Below are 20,854 nucleotides of genomic sequence, written 5' to 3' on the forward strand. Positions count from 1 at the left end.
TAGGATGCAGTCCCTTGAGAACACACTAGAATCCCTGTGGTAAAGGAAAGAGGAATGTTTATAGCAGGGGCACCTGGGGCCAGGCAAAATAGGGTTTGAGCAGCATTGAATATGGGGGGGGGGGGATTATTATAGCTTCTGACACCTCTCAACCCGCCACCTGAACACACTACAGCCACACACACCACGCTCCCACCATGGCCTCTCCCGCCTGCAACACATGCCTATTTCCTGGCTCCCGTCCCTCAGCCAACTTGTCCTCATGCTTCAGGCTGTGCCTCCCCTAGAGAGTCTCCAGCCTTCCAGGGAAGGGTAAAGCATGTCTCTCCACTAGGCACTAGTCACAGTCCAGGTGGCTGCTTATGAACTCATCTGTCTCCCTAACTAGACTGTGGACTCTGGAAGGCACCGCGAGGAGCCTGTGCTGGCAACCTGTGCCCAGCTGTATTCCCACATCTGGCCCCGAGTGAGCACCCATTGAATATGTAAGGAGTGAAGGAAGGAAGACAATGTTTTTAAAGAAGGAGATTCTGGGAGTGCCTGGGTAGCTCAGTTGGTTAAGCCACTGGCTCTTGATTTTAGCTCAGGTCATAAGCTCTGGGTCCTGGGATCAAGGATCCCCCAATTCACCATCCCCCACCCCTGGCCATGTCCGGCTCCATGCATGGAATCTGCTTAGGATCTCTCTCCCTCTCCCTCTGTCCCTCCCCCTGCTCGCACACACACACACTCTCTCTCTCTGTCTCTCTAAAATAAATAAAGAAATCTTTAGGGACACCTGAGTGACTCAGTCATTAAGTGTCTGCCCTCAGCTCAGCTCATGATCCCAGGGTCCTGGGATCGAGCCCCGCATTGGGCTCCCTGCTCAGTGGGAAGCCTGCTTCTCCCTCTCGCACTCCCCCTGCCTGTGTTCCCTCTCTCGCGGTGTCTCTCTCTGTCAATAAATAAACAAAATCTTTAAATAAATAAATAAATACCTCTTTAAAGAAAGGCAAATAAGTGAAAGGTAAAGAAAGGGGAAGGGAAGGAAAAAGACTCTGGACCAGAATAGACGGGATTGGAGGGAGTAGAGTGAAGATTGTCCAAGACAAGTCTAGAGATTTTACCCACCTGGACTGGTGACCTTGTATTTGCTGCCCTGAGTTTGGCCTGAGAGTACAGTGCTCAGAATAGGCAGGAGAGGCACAGCCTCCTGGAGGCCAAGAAGGCGCAGGGCCAGCATAGTTGCTAAGGAAAAAGAGATAGGGATAAGAGAGACTACTTGGAAAGAGGGCAGGGGGCAGGCTTAACCGGCACCCCAACTGCCTGATCCTTCTGTGGAGCCCATGCAGCCCGACCCAGCTTGTGGAATGCTGGTCTGGCAAGAACAGAGACAAGCAGGGGCTTCCCGGGACAGGAACAAAAGTAGCCAGGGCCAGGGAGGGCTGGGGAAGACCAGTGCAAAAGAGAAGAGACTCTTCTGTCTCTGCAAACAAGAGTGAACACCTGGGCTCTCTTTCAATTTGGCCCTTTTCAGAGTGACTCAACTCTCTTTATTCTCCTGGGTCTGTGCCCTTACCGGCACACTGGAGCCCGTGGCCCACTTCTAGGTCCAGTCCCAATGATACTGGACACTGGTGAGTGGTCGCCCCCCGCTACCCCCCCAGCACCACTGTGCTTCTGCAGCGACCTGCCCCCATAACACCATTCTCTAGCCGTACGTTTGCGCAGAGCCAAAGCTGACCGAGTGGCTCCCTAGCCCTTCCCCAGCTCTGTTGGGGTCTGGCTTCTCATCTGTACAGGGCACAACACCCCTCCCGATTGTGGACGACCAAGGCCAGACCAAGCAGGAGCCCACCAGAGTGTTCCCTCCCTCCTTGGCAGTGCAGTCACAGCTGGGCCCCCAAAACTAACCCGGACTTAGACGAGCTTTCGTGTCATTCTTGTATTGAGATATGGATGCCTCCCAAGTTTTAAGCTCTGTGACCACCACCAGACACTCGAGTGGGGAGGGTCCATAGAGATGGTGTCACTTGAAGAGGAAAACAGGCCCAGAGAAATCCGAGCCTTGCTCAAGAACACAGCCAGTGAATGCCAGAGCTCTGTCCTGCACTCTTCCCTCCAAGGACGGCAGGACCGACTCCTCCATTCTTCCTCTGTCCCCGGGAAAGGAGTGAAGGCCATGGTCTCCCATCCTCTCATTCCCCTCTGTCCCCTCCACCCCCCTGCCTCAGGAGCTGGAAGTTGGAAAGGGTGCAGTCCCACAGGCAAGCAACTGCTTTTCTTCTCCTTCTAGGCCCCCATGAGCCAGGCTATGAGACAACGGTGTGCAACTGCCTTGTTTCCTAATCTTTGCACAGCCCCTACACCTTCCAGATCTTCTCCCCACACCTCACACCGACATCTTTCCATTGGACCAACAAGGCCAAGACTGAGCCCACCCGAGGTGCCCAGCTTAGGCTGCGGCAGCACTAGGCAGTGGCTCCCTTGGTCCAGCAGCTGTCAGGCTGTGAAGTCATGTCCATGACCTCTACTGTGTCCATCGATGTTAACCCAGAGAGCAGTAGAGCTGCTTCAGTGGAAACCTGGAGGTGGTCCTTGTGCATCAAAGTCCTGGCTTTACTCAGTCACCTTCGAACACTAGACCTGACAACGTGTCTAGCCGGGTCCCTAAGCAGCCCCTTGCTTCATTAACTCCTCCAAGGTCACACTGCCTCTTTCCCCTACCCTCCAAAGCCAGATAAAACGGACACTGCCTGATTTGCTGCAGCAGTGACCCTGGCACACGTCCTCCGCAGAGTCTGCTTTTCCCCGAGCCTTTGCCGGAGGCCTCATCTTACCCAGGCATTAACACCCACCGCCTTGGTATTAGAGTTCTTCCTTCTCCCACCAGGGGCCAAATCCAAAAAGTCACAACTTGCAGTTTGCAAACCGATTCACCACCGGGAACCTGGGTTTGATGTTAGGCAGAGAGCAAAACCAGCCTTCCCCTGCCCTGTTCTGGAGCCTTTGAACATGTGAAAATCTCTCTCTCTCTCTCTCTCTAACCCCTGGCAGCAAGCACCACCCAGCCCAGCGGCACTCCGCATCCTTATGGAGTGACCCTCTCTGGGTCTCTGCTTTCAATGAGCCAGCACCTCAGGGCACCTGCTCATCATACACAGGAGCTGTGTCTGGGACGTTCTGGGAACATCTCGGCAGAAGAAACCTTCCAGTCCTCGTGGGTCAGGGGAGGCATCTCTGGGGAGACTCTTCTGTGAATAAATGACGTCAAGTCACTTCCAGGGAGTCCCTAGTTTCCAGCAGCTGTGAGGCCTGGGGCCATTCAGTCCTTTCACTTAGCACAAAACCCCTGGAAATATAGACGTGTGGAAGCCAGCTAGGTTCATGAAACACCTTGCCATCCAACTCTTTGGTTGCGGTGAAGCAGGTCACCAACGGGATGCAGACGAGTCTGGGAACAGTCGCCTGGATCCCACTGGGGCCGCTAGAGACTGAAAACCATGGGAATGGGCTTTGGGTGAGCCAGGGTGACCTTGGAAACACAGGCGGGCAGCAGGGAAATGTAATCTGCAGACACTTGCGGCTCTGGCCAGGAAAGAACGGAACCCAGGGCTAGTGTGTTCAAGCTGGAGACCTGAAGCGTGAGCTCCTCCCCTTTCCCTCCAGGAGCAAAATTCAGAAAACAACTCTATTGCCAAGGGCAGCTCAGGAAGGGAGAAATGCATGGAATTTTGCTTTGTTAAGTGAGCTGAGTTGGAATGAAGATCAGAAAGAAGGAAAGGCAGGAAGTCTATGATTGGCAGAGGAAGGCCAGCAGCAGCCCGTGAGGCCCATCTGGCATTATCTGATGAATGGCGAAAACAGGCACTTCTCCTGGCCCTTACTTATTATCTACGTGGGGAAGGTGTACGTAAAAAGTAGGCCTAGCAGGCGTGGGCAGGCTGCAAAGCCTGACTTGCTGCAGCAGTGACCCTGGCATTGTCTGGCTTTGCTGTCTGCCCACACCCTTTGCCTCTATACTCTTAGCAGGGGAGAGGATGTGAGGCTTATTAGTTTTACTTACTGTAATCGCCAAGAGAGCACGAAGGCGCCTGATTGGTCCTATAGAATTCTCATTCCAGGTTGCACATAAAAGTTGCCTAGGAGGTCTATATGTAAAATTACTGTTACTTGGACTTCACCCCAAACCAACCAACCACCATTTGGTAGAATTTTTTGGTTGTTGTCAGATTTTGTTGGTGGAGGTGGTGTTAGTGGGGTGGTGTTTAGGGGCAGAAAGGGGAAGAGGAAGAGGGAGAGAATCTTACGCAGGCTTCACTCACACCGTGGAACTGATGTGGGGCCTAATCTCATCATCCTGAGACCATGACCTGTGCTGAAATCAAGATTTGGATGCTTGGGGAGCCTGGGTGGCTCTGGAGCCTGGGTTGAACCTCTGCCTTCAGCTCAGGTCATGATCTCAGGGTCCTGGGATTGGGCCCACATCGGGCTCTCTACTCGGTGGGGAGTCGGTTTCCCCCTCTCTCTGCCTACTTGTGATCTGTCAAGTGGATAAATAAAACCTTTAAAAAAAAAAAAGTGTTGGATGCTTAACTGACTGACACACCCAGGTGCCCCGGGTTTTTTTGGGGGGGTAGGGCTTGTTTGTTTTTAAAGCACCTGAGTGGCTCAGTTGGTTGGGCGACTGCCTTCGGCTCAGGTCACGACCTCAGAGTCCCAGGATCGAATCCCACATCAGGCTCCCAGCTCCATGGGGAGTCCGCTTCTCCCTCTCATGCTCTCTCTCACTCTCAATAAATAAATAAAATCTTTAGAAAAGAAAAGAAAAAAAAAAAGCTCTCCAGGTAATTCTACCATATATAGTTAAGTTAGATTAATGAAATCTTGATCTCAAACTAATTCAGCCCCCAAAATTCCAAGTTGACCAGATACATCCTCTCTACCTGGAAGGCAGACAGAGCCCTGCTCCAACAGCATGTTCAGGACCAGCATCCTCTCATGACAGAGCCCAGAAGTCCAGGTTCACTGCCATGTCTCCACAGAGCACTGAACAAATACTTCAAATACTTGATTCAGTAGTTTTCCTAGGGACCAGGAGCTAGACTGGTGGTTGCTTCAGACCTGAATAGTTAGGTTAGGGAGGAATGTTGATAAATCCTGGACTGAGTGCATGACCAGGACCCCAAATCCACCGGCCCTGCCAGGCAAGACAGGGTGGGTGGACACTCACACAAGGAGGTGGTTGTGATCATCACAAGAACATAAAGTGCCTTTCGCACTGCGTTTTTTCTATTTCTTGTGAATCCCTTCCTTACAAACTGCCTGTCTCATTGTTTCCCTGAGGTTGGGCACAGAGCAACTAAAAAACATTTTAAGTAAAAGGCCAGTCTAGCTGGTTAAGTTCCATCCAGTATTATCAACAGCCATTAAGTTACCTTTCTGAGAGCTGAGGGAAGGAAAATACTTTGTGATGTTATTCAGGAATACATTTTTTTTTTAATAGATTAGGGGGTGAGACCTAAGACTGCCTCTCTTCCCCATATCGGCTTTCCCCACTTCCTGTCAAAATGCCCCACAGAAAGGTTCCTCCAAGGAAGGAAGAAATTGATACCAGTGGCATAGCATTCACACATTTCCCAACATCCCAAAGCTACAAGAATACGGAAGTGCCCTGCTGAATTACTGGTTAAAATAGGCAGATTATGTAGACATCAACCAGTTCCAGGATGATCCAGGATCTTCCAGAACACTCAAACACAGGAGTCAGCAACCTTTGTTTGTAAATATCCAGAGAGTAAACATTTTAGGACTGTGGGCCATGTAGCCTCTGTCACAAAGACTCAGCCTTGCTGTGGTAGAGCAAAACCAACCACAGACAACATGTAAGCAAGGTTGTATGGAGAGGACCACAGCCCAGAACATTTTACTTGCAAAGGGAGATAGGCTAGACTCAGTAGTTTGCTGACCCCTGTTCTACCAGACAGTAAGCTTCTGTATATGGATCTCAGTGCCATTTAATGGATGACAAAGAAGAATGAAATGGAAAAAGACTGATATGGATTTAATGACAAATGTTCCATATGGGTTGCTGAACACCAGAACGCTGTCCGAGGAACCATCATTAAATAAAACCACCTGAAAATAAAGCAATTCTCACATATACAAGCACACACTCACACAAAACCTGTTACATTTAGGATCATTAAATTATTCACTATTTTAACAAACAGCTGTAAAATAACATTATACTGAAGGGAAATGTGCGCAAACTTCAGAAACACAGTCCAGATTGTCTATGAACACAGATTCTTCATCTGTACTTTCTCACATTTGTAGAGCCTCTTGATCCTGAAGAAACCACATGGCTCAAGGGGTTAACTTCTCATCTTCTCTTTCCAACTCAGAGCTCAAGATTGAATCAAGCCATTTAACTTACCGAAACTGCTCCAGCTTCTGCTAAGCCAAGAGCAGCCTGCACTTGACCAAACTCCCTGGGAAACAAATGATACACTTGCCTCCACCAGCATGAATGAGTTGATGGAAGGAATCTTCAAAGTAGCATTTTTAAGGGTGCATCACAGTGGGGCTTGCTGAAGAAAAACTATTATTCTTGAACTAGATACAAGAACCAGCCTCCTGACTGCATTTAAATTCACTTAATGCAGCTATGATCCCTGAAGAAGTGTAGGAAAAATGGAATCACATTTTAAATGCACCATGCGAGTGGGGATTTTGGTGGTTGGGCTGTTTTCTTCTGCTGAGGGATCTGCTCCTCAAAGGGATACTGAAGTGGTAGCTGACTCTCTTACCCATGGTACTTGAAAGAAGAGAGGTCAATGAAACCCAAACATTTCCACTGCCACCAAATTATTTCATATGAACTTCAATGCCCCTTCCCTCTTGAACCTTCTTGAAAGCTGCCCATATATAACATAGCTGATGCAGACAAGACCATACAGAGTACAATGGCAGTCAAAGGCCAAATAACCCATAAAGTGGAGAATCAAAATTTGCATGAGATTTCATAGGCACAGATTTGAGAGAACATAAAATGGCTGGAAGAGGTAGATGTGCATAAAAAAACACACAAAGGAGTAAGGTTACCTACAAATTGGCTATATTATTTTCAAAGGAGTCCTATACACTTAGTATTCCGGGTAAAGAGTCAGAATAAATAATGGACATTGATTTTGCTCAGATTAATCAACTAAAAGAAAATAAAGAATTAGTGTCTTGCAAAATTATCTATCTTTTGAAAATCGATTTGCATTTGTAAATAACAAAAAACTGATTAAGAGGGCAAGATCAACAGGCATTGTACAAGCCCAGAATTCTCAGGATTTTTTCTTTTTGGGGGAAGGTGTTTTTATAAGGACAAAAACATGCTTCCCTACAGTCCCCAAGGAGGTTCTTTGTTAAAATACAATTGATCAAGTATAAATTACCAGCATCCACAGAAAGTTTGCTATAACTGTAAAAACAATCTTGCTTTCAAGTGTGTCCAACAGTTTGTGAAGATGCTTCCATGAAAAGTACAGAACAACTAACAATCACTAGTGAAGAAAACAAGACTGCTTTCCACAACTCTAATTCCTAAAGGCTAACCTGGGGGAGGAATTTTCCGTACAGGTAACCGAAATCTGTACAAGAGTCATCTAACTACAGCCCCCTACTAGAAATGGAACAATCCTAAGATACCCTAATTATGTGACAAAGACCAGCTTTGTCAATAAGGACATCTTTGGCCCTTCTAGACTAGCCTTAAGTTTTCCATGAAGCATTAAGAATTTTCAGTGTCTTCATTTTATTATATAAATCATGACAGGTTAAGTCTTTCTAGCAGCTGACAGGAGAACACAAAAGGTTTGACCATACCTATCCCCACGGTCGTCAGCCTGTCTTCCAAACAGCCTGCTGTACTCCTGTCCTCGGGTCTTCCCTACGACAGGGGTCATAATACTGATCTACCTCACAAAGGTGTGAGAAACAATTAACGGTCGTTAAAAAGCATAAAGCACTTTAGAAATAAAAAAGTGCTATTTTGGCATTTATATAACAACCAGAAAACATTCATTGCTTGTGCTATTTGGCAATTTTGCACTTAACACCTTTCCCTGCTTGGGCCTTCCTTGTGTAAAACCTTGAGCTTTCTACTATGCCTCCCTGTGTACATAAAAGATATCTCTATTCAGACCAAAAGCCCATATCAATATGGATGGAGGTGACTGTTCGATTTTCTCCCCCATTACTACCAAGAGGGAGGGGGGCACTGGATACAGAGCAAAGGCAAATGAGACAAAGAAGCTCTGCACTCCAACATGTGAACATCTGCTCTCCTGGATTTCTCACATAAGGCCAGCAAAACTCTGAGCTAGATGACTTTTGTAGTAGGTCACTGGGGCAATAGTTGCTGATCTGAGATTCACTTCAAACAAGCAACATGCTGACCTGGAAAAGGGAAAGCCACACATAGCTGGGACTGTTTCATTCCCCTGCACTTCGAAGATCACAAGTGAGACGTGAAATACCAGGCTTGGCACACACCGAACACCTCCCATCCACACAGACCACCTTGACCCAGCATGAAGCTAGACTACTTTAAAGGAAGTGGCAAAGAACCAGGGGGAGCAGAACCAAGATTTCCCAGGTGATCTTAAAGCCTATTATGAACGGATTTCCAAACTTCAATTTTGTCCTTGCAATCAGAGTGCATAAGCTTTCCTGCCCAGTTTCCCCTGGATGCCTCAAAATAGCAGCTAACTGTGGCTCAGAGAAATGAAGGGGAATATATACTAAATATCTTCTCCCATAGCATCGACAAGGTTCCTCTACTTTTCATGAGACTACGGCTGATGTGGGGCGACAGGGCAAACAGTGTTAACCTAACACCTGGTGAGCCCAGGACAGAATGATTCATACCCGCCTTTTATTTTACCCCATAAGCCTCTCCCAACGCCCATAGGCCCCCACGGCCCGACCTACTCTACTGCCTGCCATCCTGTTCACTCCCCTAACCCCCCTTCTTCAACGTCCTCAAAGTGCCTGCTCTTCCGTGCTCTTCAACCCCTACCGCGTGTATCTGAAGACGTCATGGCTCAAGCACATCTCCCAAACACGTCCCGTTGGGGAGGCAGGCAAAAAAGAACACCCCAAAAAAACCACAGACTCGACCCTCCCCTTCAAGACCCCCTAACACCAAGACTCCCCGGTCACTCAGATTGTCCCTCCCGCCCCTTCCCCATTTCTCTCCACAAGCTCTATCCGCAGAACTGCTCCTCGCCGCATGCTCCCCACCAGGGCAGCCTCCCCGAGGCCCGGCCCCTAGCACAGGTGCAGCTTCTGGTGCTGCGCCAGGTGCGTTTTGTAGCGGAAGCCCTTGCCACAGCCCGCACACTTGTGCGGCTTGTTGCCGGTGTGGATGCGGCGGTGGCGGATCAGGTGCGAGCTCTGGATGAAACTCTTGCCGCACTCGATGCACGTGTAGGGCTTCTCGCCCGTGTGCGTGCGCTGGTGCTGCGTGAGCGTCGAGAAGTCGCTGAAGCGCTTCTCGCACTGGCCGCAGCAGAAGGGCTTCTCGCCCGTGTGCACGCGCAGGTGGTTCACCAGGTGCGAGTTGCGCCCGAAGCCCTTGCCGCACTCGCGACACACGTAGGGCCGCTCGCCCGAGTGCGTGCGCTTGTGCGTGAAGAGGTGTGAGCTGACGCTGAAGGTCTCCCCACACTCGGAGCACATGTAGGGCTTCTCGCCCGTGTGCACGCGCTGGTGCTTCACCAGGTCCGAGCGCCAGCTGAAGCGCTTGCCACACTCGCCGCAGCCGTGCGGCTTCTCGCCCGTGTGGATGCGCTGGTGGTTGGCCAGGTGCGAGCGGCGCACAAAACCCTTGCCGCACTCGCCGCAGGCGAAGGGCCGCAGCGCCGCCGCCCCCGCGCCGCTGGCTGCCGCGTGCGCCCGCCTGTGGCTCAGCAGGTGCGAGCTGAGGCTGAAGGCCTCGCCGCACTCGGGGCACGGGTAGGGCTTCTCGCCCGTGTGCAGGCGCCGGTGCTTAAGCAGGTCCGCGCGCCAGCTGAAGCTCTTGCCGCAGTCCGCGCACAGGTTGGGCCGCTCGCCCGTGTGCAAGCGCAAGTGGTTGGTCAGGTAGGTGTTGCGGCTGAAGCCCTTGCCGCACTCCCCGCAGCGGAAGGGCTTCTCGCGCGGGGGCCGGGCCAGCGCGGGCCCCGCCCCGAAGCCCCCCGCCACGCCCACCACGGCGCCGCACTCGCCCGCAAAGCCGAAGGGCTCCAGGCTGGCTGCGGCGGCGGCCTCCGCCAGGCGGTGGATGCGCTGGTGCTGCAGGAAGGCGGCGCCGGGGCTGAAGCTCTCCCCACAGTCCGGGCAGATGGTGGGCGCGTCCATGATGCTGGCCATCAGGCTGTCGAGCTCCCCGAGGTCCATGGCCATGGGGTGATGGAGCCGGCGGAAGCGGCGGTGGGCGGGCTTGTCGCCCCGGTGCCGACTCCCCAGGGAGAGATGCCGCCTCCAGGGGAGCATGGGAGGGGGCGGCTGCTCCTCTTCGTCCAGCCGGTTCTCCCCAGCGCTCTCCTCCTCCTCCTCTTCCCGGGGGCTCCGGGAAATGCTGTCGGACTCCGACAGTCCCGGGAACATGGCCATCTCGGCTACGCCGGACTGGTAATCATCATCTTCGCGGAGAGCAGCCCCTTCTTCCTCGCTCAGCAGTTCCTCTGCAACAGAAAAGGTGGCAGTGGTCGTGACTATACTTGGCGCTCGAGAGGCAAACCCGGAGGGCACGTCTCGGTAAAAGTGCAGGCCACCCTCCTGAGAGTATTCTCAACCCCTCCCCCAAGACCCCCGCGATTTCAGCCTTCTTCCCACCTGGTGCCTCCTGAGGAAGGCCTACAACAGGAGAGTGTGCTCTGAAACCCAGGCAAAGGTCACTCAACTGCCCCTTGGCTGGCCAGTTCTAACAGCAACTGTCTCTGGGGTCCAGGCCCCACCCAGGGCACCCGAGGCTCCACTCAGCAGAGTCATCTGAAGGCTTGACAGTCTGCTTGAAATGGGCTGGGTAGGACTCTGTGGGATCTCAGGAGACATTAGCTTACTCTCATAGCTCCTAATGCCTTTCAGGGCCCTGGCCTCAAAAGACAAGGCCACTCCAGCCAACCACAAGAAAAGATCACCCGTCCTAACGAGGTAATGGGCTGATTTTTAAAACAAAACTTGTTAGGGGTGGAACAACAAACCCAAACACACCCCACCTTAAGGGCTTTACTATGTAAGCCAGGCAGGAAGAATGAGCACAGGACCTAGAGCTGGGGATCCCAGCTTAGAGACTTCCAGAACACACACCTCTCTCTGGCTGCTTAACACAGAACAGAGGGCACTCCAGAAAGTTACTAAGATAATAAAGACTAGGTGTTGTGTACACTGCAGGGGAGAGCAGGAGAAGTCTGGGATGTGTCACAGGGGAGGGAATGTAACCTCATTAGTCTTGACCGCAAGGTATTTCAGTTCATTTCTGTCCCCAAGGCATGCACAGAGCAGTATAAAGCAACAAATGCCCAGAGATAGGACCAAGGATGTGGATGGAGGCAGAGGGCCAGCGCTTCCTCTTTCCAGGTCAGGAATACCAAGGGATTTGGCAGAGGCCTTGAGCACTTTGGGTGTTAGCCATATAAACCCGGTCACTTACCACTGAGTTTCCTTATCTGCGAACAAAGATGATGATGACTATAACTGCAAACATCTGGACACTTTATTAGCTCAATGCTGTGATAAGTCTTCAAATGCAGCAACTTATCTAAACTCCCCCAACAACCTGATGAGGTAGGTTCTGATATTAGCTGTGCTCCCTCTCATGTTATTGCAAGTGTTAATTTATAGCAGTGTTCTGTACACTGTAGTGCGACACCAGTGAGTTACCTTCTTCATCCACGTTTACCAGAACAGCCCCCCTCAGACTGGACTGAAGAAAAGAAGGTTCCTCAGGCTTATGGTTCTGCATAATGGTCTCCGCTAGAGGGCTCTCCCACAAAGAATGCTGCCCTGGGTTCTAACTCTAGAGGAGCTAGAAATAACTGTGAGTGGGGGCAACTTCCATGGAAATGCCAGCTTTTCCTCACCTGGGCAGATGTCAGATACCAGTTCCCTCTCTTCTGGGTCCCCTCCCAGAGCTTCATCATGTGGGTTGGAGTCCAGCTCCTGCTCTGGGGGGCCTTCTCTCTTGTTGGCATCCTGTGGGTGAGAGCCCATTCCTCTTTCTTCTGGGTCCCGTTCTCTGTCTTCAGAGTTCTCAAAATCAGAGCCCATCCCTTTGTCTGCTGAGTCCTTAGCTTCACACACACCCTGTTTATTTTCTTGTTCCATCCAGGAAGAACAGCACAAGGGAGGTGACCGGGGACCCCTGTTCCAGAAAAAACACAGATATAGGTCAGGTCAGTCTGGCCTCACCCCCTCACCATATCTGGCTTTGATTTCCATGGAAATCAGTGGCTCAGTCCAAGAAAATGTGTAGAGGTTCAAGACCTAGATAACAAATTTCTGCTCCACGTCACATTTTAAGATGCAGAGAACCAAGCACAAAAGATGCTGGGCTGGGTGGCATGGGAACAGTGGCAACTCCATCTGAGATCACATGCCAACTCCCACTGGATTGGATGCTGAGTCATCTCCTCCCATCTCCAAAGTGGATTCTCCATTAACCTGGCTTTTTAGCCTTAACAGTAGTTGTTCCCATTTTTCGGCTGAGAAAACATGAAGTTCAAAAAGAAGGACCCCGTCAGCCTTTGACTAACCTATAAGCAGTAAGGTGGGGATTAAACCAGCAAGGGCCTGCTGCTTTCCTGCACCCAGTGAGTCAAGAGATTGAAGCTCTAGCAAGTCTGCTGGGGTGTGGAAGAGGATGCAGGGGGCCTTCTGTATTAGAAGCCATCTCTACAGGGAGCCCCAAACAAGAACGTGACCCTCACGTAACAGATAACCCCATCTACAGCACAGGCCAACATGTGAATTGTAGGAAAAAAATGACATCAGATTCCAAAACCCTTTGTAGATATCAGTTTTACATGTAAAGGCCCCTTGCCAAGACGGACCAGCCGAGCCAAAAATAATCGACTTCTGCCATCCATCACTCTGAGGGCTTAGCTCAAGGCAGCAAAGCAGATTAACGGTCAAGGATCTTGAACTGTGACACTGAAGTGTCCAGCACTCTCTGGCTCAGCAGCCCCCAGACAGGACATACATGAATACCGCTGAGCAAAATGCTCTTTCCTTGCCTGGGAGCTTTTCCTGCCTTTGCAAGCTCTTGTCAGCCTGATTTCAGGGTCCAAGGCAAGGAAATTCACCTGTTCTTGTCTCCACCTCCTCTTGGGTAGCGCAAGCAGGACAATGCTACTTAACCTTTCTCCCAGGGAGGGTATCAGAAGGAAACATTAAAATGGGCTTTAGAAAACACTGTAGCGAGAAACTGATACTTGGAGCATTACAAATGTGGAATACACAGGCCATTTCTCTGTCCAATATGGAATATGAATTATTTCTCTTTTTAAGTCCTGATGCCATTCCAGCACACCTCAGACATACAATCACCACCATAATTTTCACAGACCCGTTGCCCTAACATATTCTACCCTCTCTCAGAGATGAGGATATACTCCCTAGATTACAGTGAAAAGCCAAGCCTGGCCCTTAACCATCATCAGAAAATGGCCATGTCAGGGCGCCTGCGTGGCTCAGCGGGTTAAGCCTCTGCCTTCGGCTCAGGTCATGATCTCAGGATCCTGGGATCGAGCCCCACATCAGGCTCTCTGCTTGGCGGGGAGCCTGCTCCCCCGTCCTCTTTCTGCCTACCTCTCTGCCTACTTGTGATCTCTCTCAAATAAATAAATAAAATCTTAAAAAAAAAAAATAAAAATAAAGAAAGAAAAGCAAAAAAAGAAAATGGCTGTGTCTGAAGCTGTTTAGTCATCAGTGTCCTGGAATGTAGCTAAGTTTCTTGAGACTCAATACAGTTTAAAATGACAGGTTCCAAACACCCAGGATTAAGCTCTAGGAGAAAATCTCAGTAAAGCCATAAACTTTGAAAAAGGAATATTACATGAGATACTACTGACCCCAAGTCACTTCCATCCGTAACTCTCTTTGTCTTCTGGAGCTCAGACTCTACAGACAAATACATCCCTAGAGTCTGCATATATGACATACCCCGAAGGCTAGGGGTGGAGAGGGCAGAGCAGGATTTTCAAAACATGTGACTTATTGGTTTGCTAGAGGCTAAAAGCAGAGAAGGGGTGCGGCCACTTCCAGGGAAACAATCTCAGACCAGCAAGTAGAATTCTACATCAATAGAATCATCAAATAAGCATGTTGCCAGAAATATAAAACTAAGATGGCAGGGACACCTGAGGGGCTCAGTCAGTTAAGTGGCTACCTAAGGCTCAGGTCATGATCCCAAGGTCCTGGGATTGAGGCCCACATCAGGCTCCTTGCTCAGCAGGGAGCCTGCTTCTTCCTCTACCTCCACCTGCCACTCCCCTGCTTGTTCTTTCCCTCTCAGACAAATAAAGTTAAAATAAAATAAAATAAACACTAAAATGGCAAGGCATGGTGCCTGGAATGATACAGAAGTGACTACAGCTCACCCAGAAGGGCAGGCATTGGGGGTCCACCCTGGAAAACAGAGATGCTTAGGGTTTCTCCTTTTTTTCCTTTTAAAAAGGACACCACTTTCTGATGTGATTTCTCAGGAACCAAGAGATACCAGATACCAGAAATATTAAACAAAGAAACACAGCTTTTATAGATTTAAGGGAGAGGAAGGAAAAGAGGCAGAGCCCGAGTTCCCTGGATAGGGCTAGAATACAGAAGTTCACAGGTGCCACACTCAGAAGCTTCTGAGCTCCCAAAGGGAAATGCTCAGATCCTCATTCACACCAGGAGAGGGAAGATTAGGTATGCCCTACAAAAAGTGGGGAGCTCCTGTCACCTAGAGGAACACCATGCATGGTGCAACATCTACTGAGATTTCTTTAAGAGTGTACTATGTTAGAGCAGACCTGGAAACCTTCATGACCCACAATAATGGATTCAGTTCCATTCACACCAACCCATCAGTAGGTTCCAGGCAGCTACCAAGTACTAAAGACTATTTAGAAGTAAGGAAAGGCAGTCATGATATATCGTTAGATGAAAACTAGCTGGCTTAAAAAAAAATCTCATTTATTAGTATATGCATACAATATAATATATATACACACACACATATATATTTACACATGTATATACATATTCAGAGAGGAAAATTAGAACATTATTGAGGTATTAATCAAACATCTCTTGGTCACATCTAAGGGTTTTGTACCATTTAATCTAAACAACTCAATGATGCAGGGTCTAATTTTCTTTCTTTTTCTTTCTTTTTTTTTTTTTAAAGATTTTATTTATTTATCAGAGAGAGAGAGAGAGAGAGGGAGAGAGAGAGCGAGAGAGAGACCGAGCACAGGCAGACAGAATGGCAGGCAGAGGCAGAGGGAGAAGCAGGCTCCCTGCCAAGCAAGGAGCCCGACTCGGACTCGATCCCATGATGCTGGGATCACGACCTGAGCTGAAGGCAGCTGCCCAACCAACTGAGCCACTCAGGTGTCCCGCAGGGTCTAATTTTCAACTTCAGAGACACATGAAGGAATAAGCAAAGAAGCTGTGACTAGCTCAAAGTCACACATATTGCCAGTGGCACAGCGGGGATTCAAACCCCTACAGGATAGTTCCAGTGCTCACAGTCTTAGCCAAGAGCTGGTGTATTGCTTGGGATCGCTTTTCCTTTTTGTGAACATCTCTACTTTCTACAATAAAGATATATATTTTTTTTATCAGGAGAAAAGCCAACTTTGTTTTTAATGCGATAAAGCACAATGAAGGAATAGCTACATTATTTTAGAAACAAGAAGACAAGGGCAGACGTTGTGCTTATCTCAATCTATGGAAGACAATTTTCAGAAACTTATCTAAACACTGTGGTATAACTGACGTGTCAGTCAGTAGATCTGTAAGCACATTTTGTTCCAACTCCTTTCCCATTCATTCTCAAAACAAAAACTAGCAACATGCCTTCTTGGGCAAGGCCAGGGGTGGATAATGAATGGGTGGCCAGGCACTGTGGTAGATGTGCGGCTACACTGACCTAGGTTCAAATCCTGTCAGCTACGTGACCTTGTGCAAGTTACTTAACCTTGCTCATCTTTAGAGCTTGCATGGAAAAAAACAACTATACTGCCACCTATGAGATATATATATTTTTTAACGTTTTACTCATGCATATACAAATACAGGGACTTAAGGAATCCCTAAGAGACCTTTGACCTCCTTGCCAGATTTTCAAAACTGTACCTAATCTTTTTTTTTTTTTTGAAAGATCATCACTTTCTTTTTTTCAGCATAACAGTATTCCTTGTTTTTACACCACACCCAGTGCTCCATGCAATCCGTGCCCTCTCTAATACCCACCACCTGGTTCCCCCAACCTCCCACCCCGTGCTGCTTCAAACCCCTCAGATTGTTGCTTATATCCTATAAGATTAGGAAAAGCAGTAGGCATAGTGACAGTAAATAGTAGTTATAATGTTAGGAAACTTACGCGAACTTCTTGATATAAAAAATTATATGCACACACATACCCCTCCTAAACTGAAGCTCACGGCTATTCACCAAGAAGAGCCTTTGGCAAGTACATCGCAATTTCCTGTGGCCTCACTACTCAAGACTTTATAATGAACAGCCCACCTTGCGGACACAAGAGCCAGCAGAGGGTGAGGGAAGAAGGTGCAGTCCCATAGTGGTTTGGAGATGTGGATAATACAACCTGCATTCAGAAAGTACAAGCGAGCTGAATGAGGTGTTCCATAAACCCAGACTCCACTGTAGGGGATATCCTGTCCACCCCTGCAGAAGAGACAGAAATTTAAGGGGGTGGAGGCAGTGAGGCAGACCCGATGAATCCTGCATCTAACGCTAATCATTGAACTAGCAGCAATGGGGAGGAAGGAGCCCCTGTTTCTGACTAGCACAGCCCCTGGGCTGTGTGACTTTGAGTATTTGCCCCCTCTGGGCTTCTGTTCCATGAGGAGGCTCGGTCTGAATGGACCCAAGGCCTCTTCTGGCTTGTCATATGACATGCAGGAGAGAGGTAATCTAAGGGGACATCACTGTCAGTGTCATTAGACATCTTCATGTTTACTCAACTAGCACAGCAGAGCTATGAACGCCCCGAGTGTCCACCCCCATTTCCCTGCCCCCCCCCCACCACACCTTTCTCCTTGGGTACAGATCACTCCAGGGTGGGATCAGTTATCTCTGCAAAGACTGCTTAAATCCTAGTTTCTAGAATTTGCAATATTTTCATGTCTCCTCTTTCCACCCCATGTCTCCCAACTCAAAGAAGAGTCATGTTCATTACCCTAGAAAGTTACTAGGAAAATGCTTAAGTGCCTTCTAGACAAATTCAACCCCAATGGAACGATTAATCAGATCAATGTGAAGACAATGCCATAGAAGTAAACGGGATAAAGTATGCTGGAAGGAGGTACTGAGGCAATGAGGTGGGGGGAAAGGAAGTGAAGCCAGGAGCAGGGCCAGAACTAGCATTTAACCACAGTGTACCAGTACATTTTCACAGTGGCCCCCTTTGCAGCTATGTGCAAAACCTAGCTCTTTTCCAAAAGCGAGGGCCCCACCAATTTATGGAGTCAACCGCACTTCTGGGAGCAGGCTGGGGCAGACAAACCCAGGTCATTCCCCCACCTTCTGGAAAGAAAGAGTGCTGGCCATGGTTCTCCAGGGCCTCTGGCGCAGGACCCCACATGGTCATGCCACCTCTGGCCAGGGTAGGTGGAGTAGCACGAGGTGCTCCCAGGCCCCTGCTGTGAGACGGTCTCCCCCTGGGCGCTGCAGCTCATTTGACTCCAATAATCCAGTAAATCAGGGAAGTAAACACGGAGTGCCATCTACCCAGGTCTACACATAACGAACACCACAGCTCACAGAGCTCGGCAGATGAGCTCCCAGTGACACAGCTCCTAGGTACCCTAAGGATTCCGGCCAGCGTGTCCAGGCCCCTTGCCTTGGCACTGCTGCCCGGGAAGGGCACGCTGAGCTCTGGGGGCCGGGGGAGCGGAGCATGGCCCACCTAGGGCCCTGGCAGGTGGAGGGGTTGGCCTGCGCACAGCCCTCTGCCGACAGACTCCTGGCCGGTCCAGTGGGGGAGTCATGTGCCACGGCCACTGCCAGGTGGCCAGGAGCCAGGCCGATGGGGAAGGAAGCAGCTGGGCAGAGGGCCAGGAGCAGCTCCCACTCCGCCTCCTCCAGGCTGCAGTGCCTTTCCTGTCTCCCTATCCTCTCCAGAGTGCTTTCCTTACCTCAGCTAGGGCTAGGCAGCCTCCCCGCCTACCCCGCAGCAGCCGACTGAGGCCTCCAGCCTTCACTTCCCACGCCCCCCAGGCGCACCACTTGCTCCCTGGGGAGGGTTTCCATAGCAGAGGCTGGGCAGGAACGGGCAGGGACGCCAACTGGGGAGAATGCTGGAAAAACAATTTTAGTCTGCAGTTCAAAAGGCTGAACTCATGACCATAACTGGGGTCTAACCAGGGATTCCATGGGGTTAATCATTTGTCAGTCCTCAGCACCAACTGAGTAAACAGTCAACCAGCACTAGCCTCTCTGGGGAGATGCCCATCAGGGTCCTGCCTCCTCATGATGAGCCTGTGGTTGGAAAGAACCCCAGAGGCAAAGAAATCCACCTCACCATTATTTGCCTGCATGCCTCCAGTGATCAAGGAGAGTGTGTCCACATCCAAAGGGGGCAGCTGATTTCCCCAGTCACACACCCAGACTGTCCAACCCAAAATGCCAACCTGACCAGTGGCAGACTGCCACATGAGGTGAACATTAATTTCTTACAGAAAGCCAAAAGATTACTGCAGCTAAATACTGAGTACTCACCAGACAGGAGAAGCTAAAATAATACGGTTTCCTCCTTGTGGTTACCGCTTTTTTACCTGGAGGGGAAAGCCCAAGTTGAAAAAGAGAGACAGGCTCAAACCAAGGCAACAGAGAAATCAATAGACAATCCCACTGGCCAGAGCTAGTCTGAGACGCCTTCCAATCTCTTGGGTCAAGAATAGCACAGATGTCCTTGGGGTCAGGCATTTCCTGTCTGTTGGTTGTGCTAGGGGCCCCTCAGTTTGGCCGGAGGGCCTCAGAGCTTGTCACAGCTGTCAAGACTTCACCACCACCCTACTCTGCTGCAAAAAAAAAAAAAAAAAAAAAAGCATTCCTCCAATTCAGAGATGGATTCTGGGTGCCCTCAAAGTGAGACCATCTGCCCTTCGAGGAGAAGGCACAGAAGCTACAGGTTCTCATGCGGACATTTACTCCTCCATGTTTTACAACGAACCAATTGGAATGTCCTACTTGATGTGCAGCGCATCCTTTCTTGTCATGGTTTTTTCATCACTGTGCTTGGCCTTGTACCACCACCACTACTGTATATATCCATCCTTGGCTTTTTTTTCTGATGTAGTCCTTGGGCAGTCCTCGGGAGAACTGCCTTCAGATGCCTCCTCGGTAGCTCGCTCAAATGTTCAACATTTGTTATCTCATGGAATCATCGAGCTGGAAATCCCTTAGCTCAAACTCCTACAGACGGGAAAGTGAGGCTCGGAAAGGGAAAATGACAGGGTCAGGAACCAAAAGACAGCTTGCTAGAAGACGTCAGGTCAAAATCTCAATTTTCTCATGGCCTCTCCAATGATCTTTCCATCTCTTTAATAGAAAACACCACTTCAAAAAGAGGCAGCCAGGGCACCTGGGTGGCGCAGTTGGTTAAGCGACTGCCTTCAGCTCAGGTGATGATCCTGGAATCCCTTGATCAAGTCCCGTATTCAGTTCCCTGCTTGGCAGGGAGTCTGCTTCTCCCTCTGACCTTCTCCCCTCTCATGCTCTCAATCTCTCATTCTCTCTCTCACATAAATAAAATCTTAACAAAACAAACAAACAAAAAACAGCCAGCGAGATAAATCCAGGACATATACTGACTTGCTTTTTTTCCCCCTCCACACCATTTGTCAGCATTCTCTAGAGAAACAAAACCAACAGGATGTGCATATAGAAAGAGAGTCACTATTAAGAGACTGGCCCATGGGATTATGGAGACTGACAAGTCCAAAATCTACACAGAGGGCCAGTAGGCTGGAGAGCCATAAAAACTAATACTTTGAGGCCCTTCTGCTGGAGAATTCCTCCTTACTTAGGGAAATCAATCTTCTTGTTCTAGTCAGGCCTTCAACTGATTGGATGAGGCCCACTCATATTATGGAGAGCAATCTGCTTTACTCAAACCTACCAATTTTAATGTTAATCCCATCCCAAAACTCTGTTGCAGGAACACCCAGAATGTTAGATCAAGAATCTGTGTACCTAGTGGCTCAGCATAAAATTGTTGATGCATAAAATTAATCATTACACACAATAAATCCACAATAATGCCATCATAAGTCAAAATTTACTTACTAAAAACATCTTCCTTTTTATAAAAACTATTCCTATATATAGTTGAACTGGGTGTGTATGCACTGTACAAACAGTAGGAAAGAATCAAAATTAATCTTACCCAAAGAGCTACAATGACACATATATGGGTACAAACAACACTCCCACTGCAGAGACACACACACACCATCTAATGATCTGTTTCACTGGAGGACAAGGCAGAGAGCCCACCTAGAATGTACAGCAGCTGTATGTGGGATAAGGAAGTTGTTAACAAACAGCCTCCTTCTGAAGAGTTGATGCTAGAATTCTTGTTAAGGTTACCAGATGGGGCCAGGTG

At 49.2% G+C, this 20,854-nt stretch overlaps 1 protein-coding gene across 2 annotated transcripts in view; it reads right to left on the reverse strand.

The window, feature by feature from the left end:
* Nucleotides 1–9,228: 9,228 nt before the first annotated feature.
* The window catches only part of ZNF697 (zinc finger protein 697), a 29,058-nt gene continuing 17,432 nt past the window's right edge, over nucleotides 9,229–20,854 (reverse strand). The window contains exons 1-3 of one of the 2 annotated variants that reach the window (XM_059374395.1): nucleotides 18,384–18,459; nucleotides 12,099–12,379; nucleotides 9,229–10,700 (exon numbers count right to left, since the gene is read on the reverse strand). In XM_059374395.1, coding sequence (XP_059230378.1) covers nucleotides 9,304–10,700; nucleotides 12,099–12,342 — 1,641 coding nt within the window. In that variant the 5' untranslated portion in view covers nucleotides 12,343–12,379; nucleotides 18,384–18,459 and the 3' untranslated portion in view covers nucleotides 9,229–9,303. Of the gene's footprint in view, nucleotides 10,701–12,098; nucleotides 12,380–18,383; nucleotides 18,460–20,854 lie in introns of those variants that run through there. The other variant, XM_059374394.1, reaches the window with a different exon arrangement.

This window comes from Mustela nigripes, chromosome 14, assembly GCF_022355385.1.
Source record: "Mustela nigripes isolate SB6536 chromosome 14, MUSNIG.SB6536, whole genome shotgun sequence".
Classification (NCBI taxonomy): Eukaryota; Metazoa; Chordata; class Mammalia; order Carnivora; family Mustelidae; genus Mustela; species Mustela nigripes.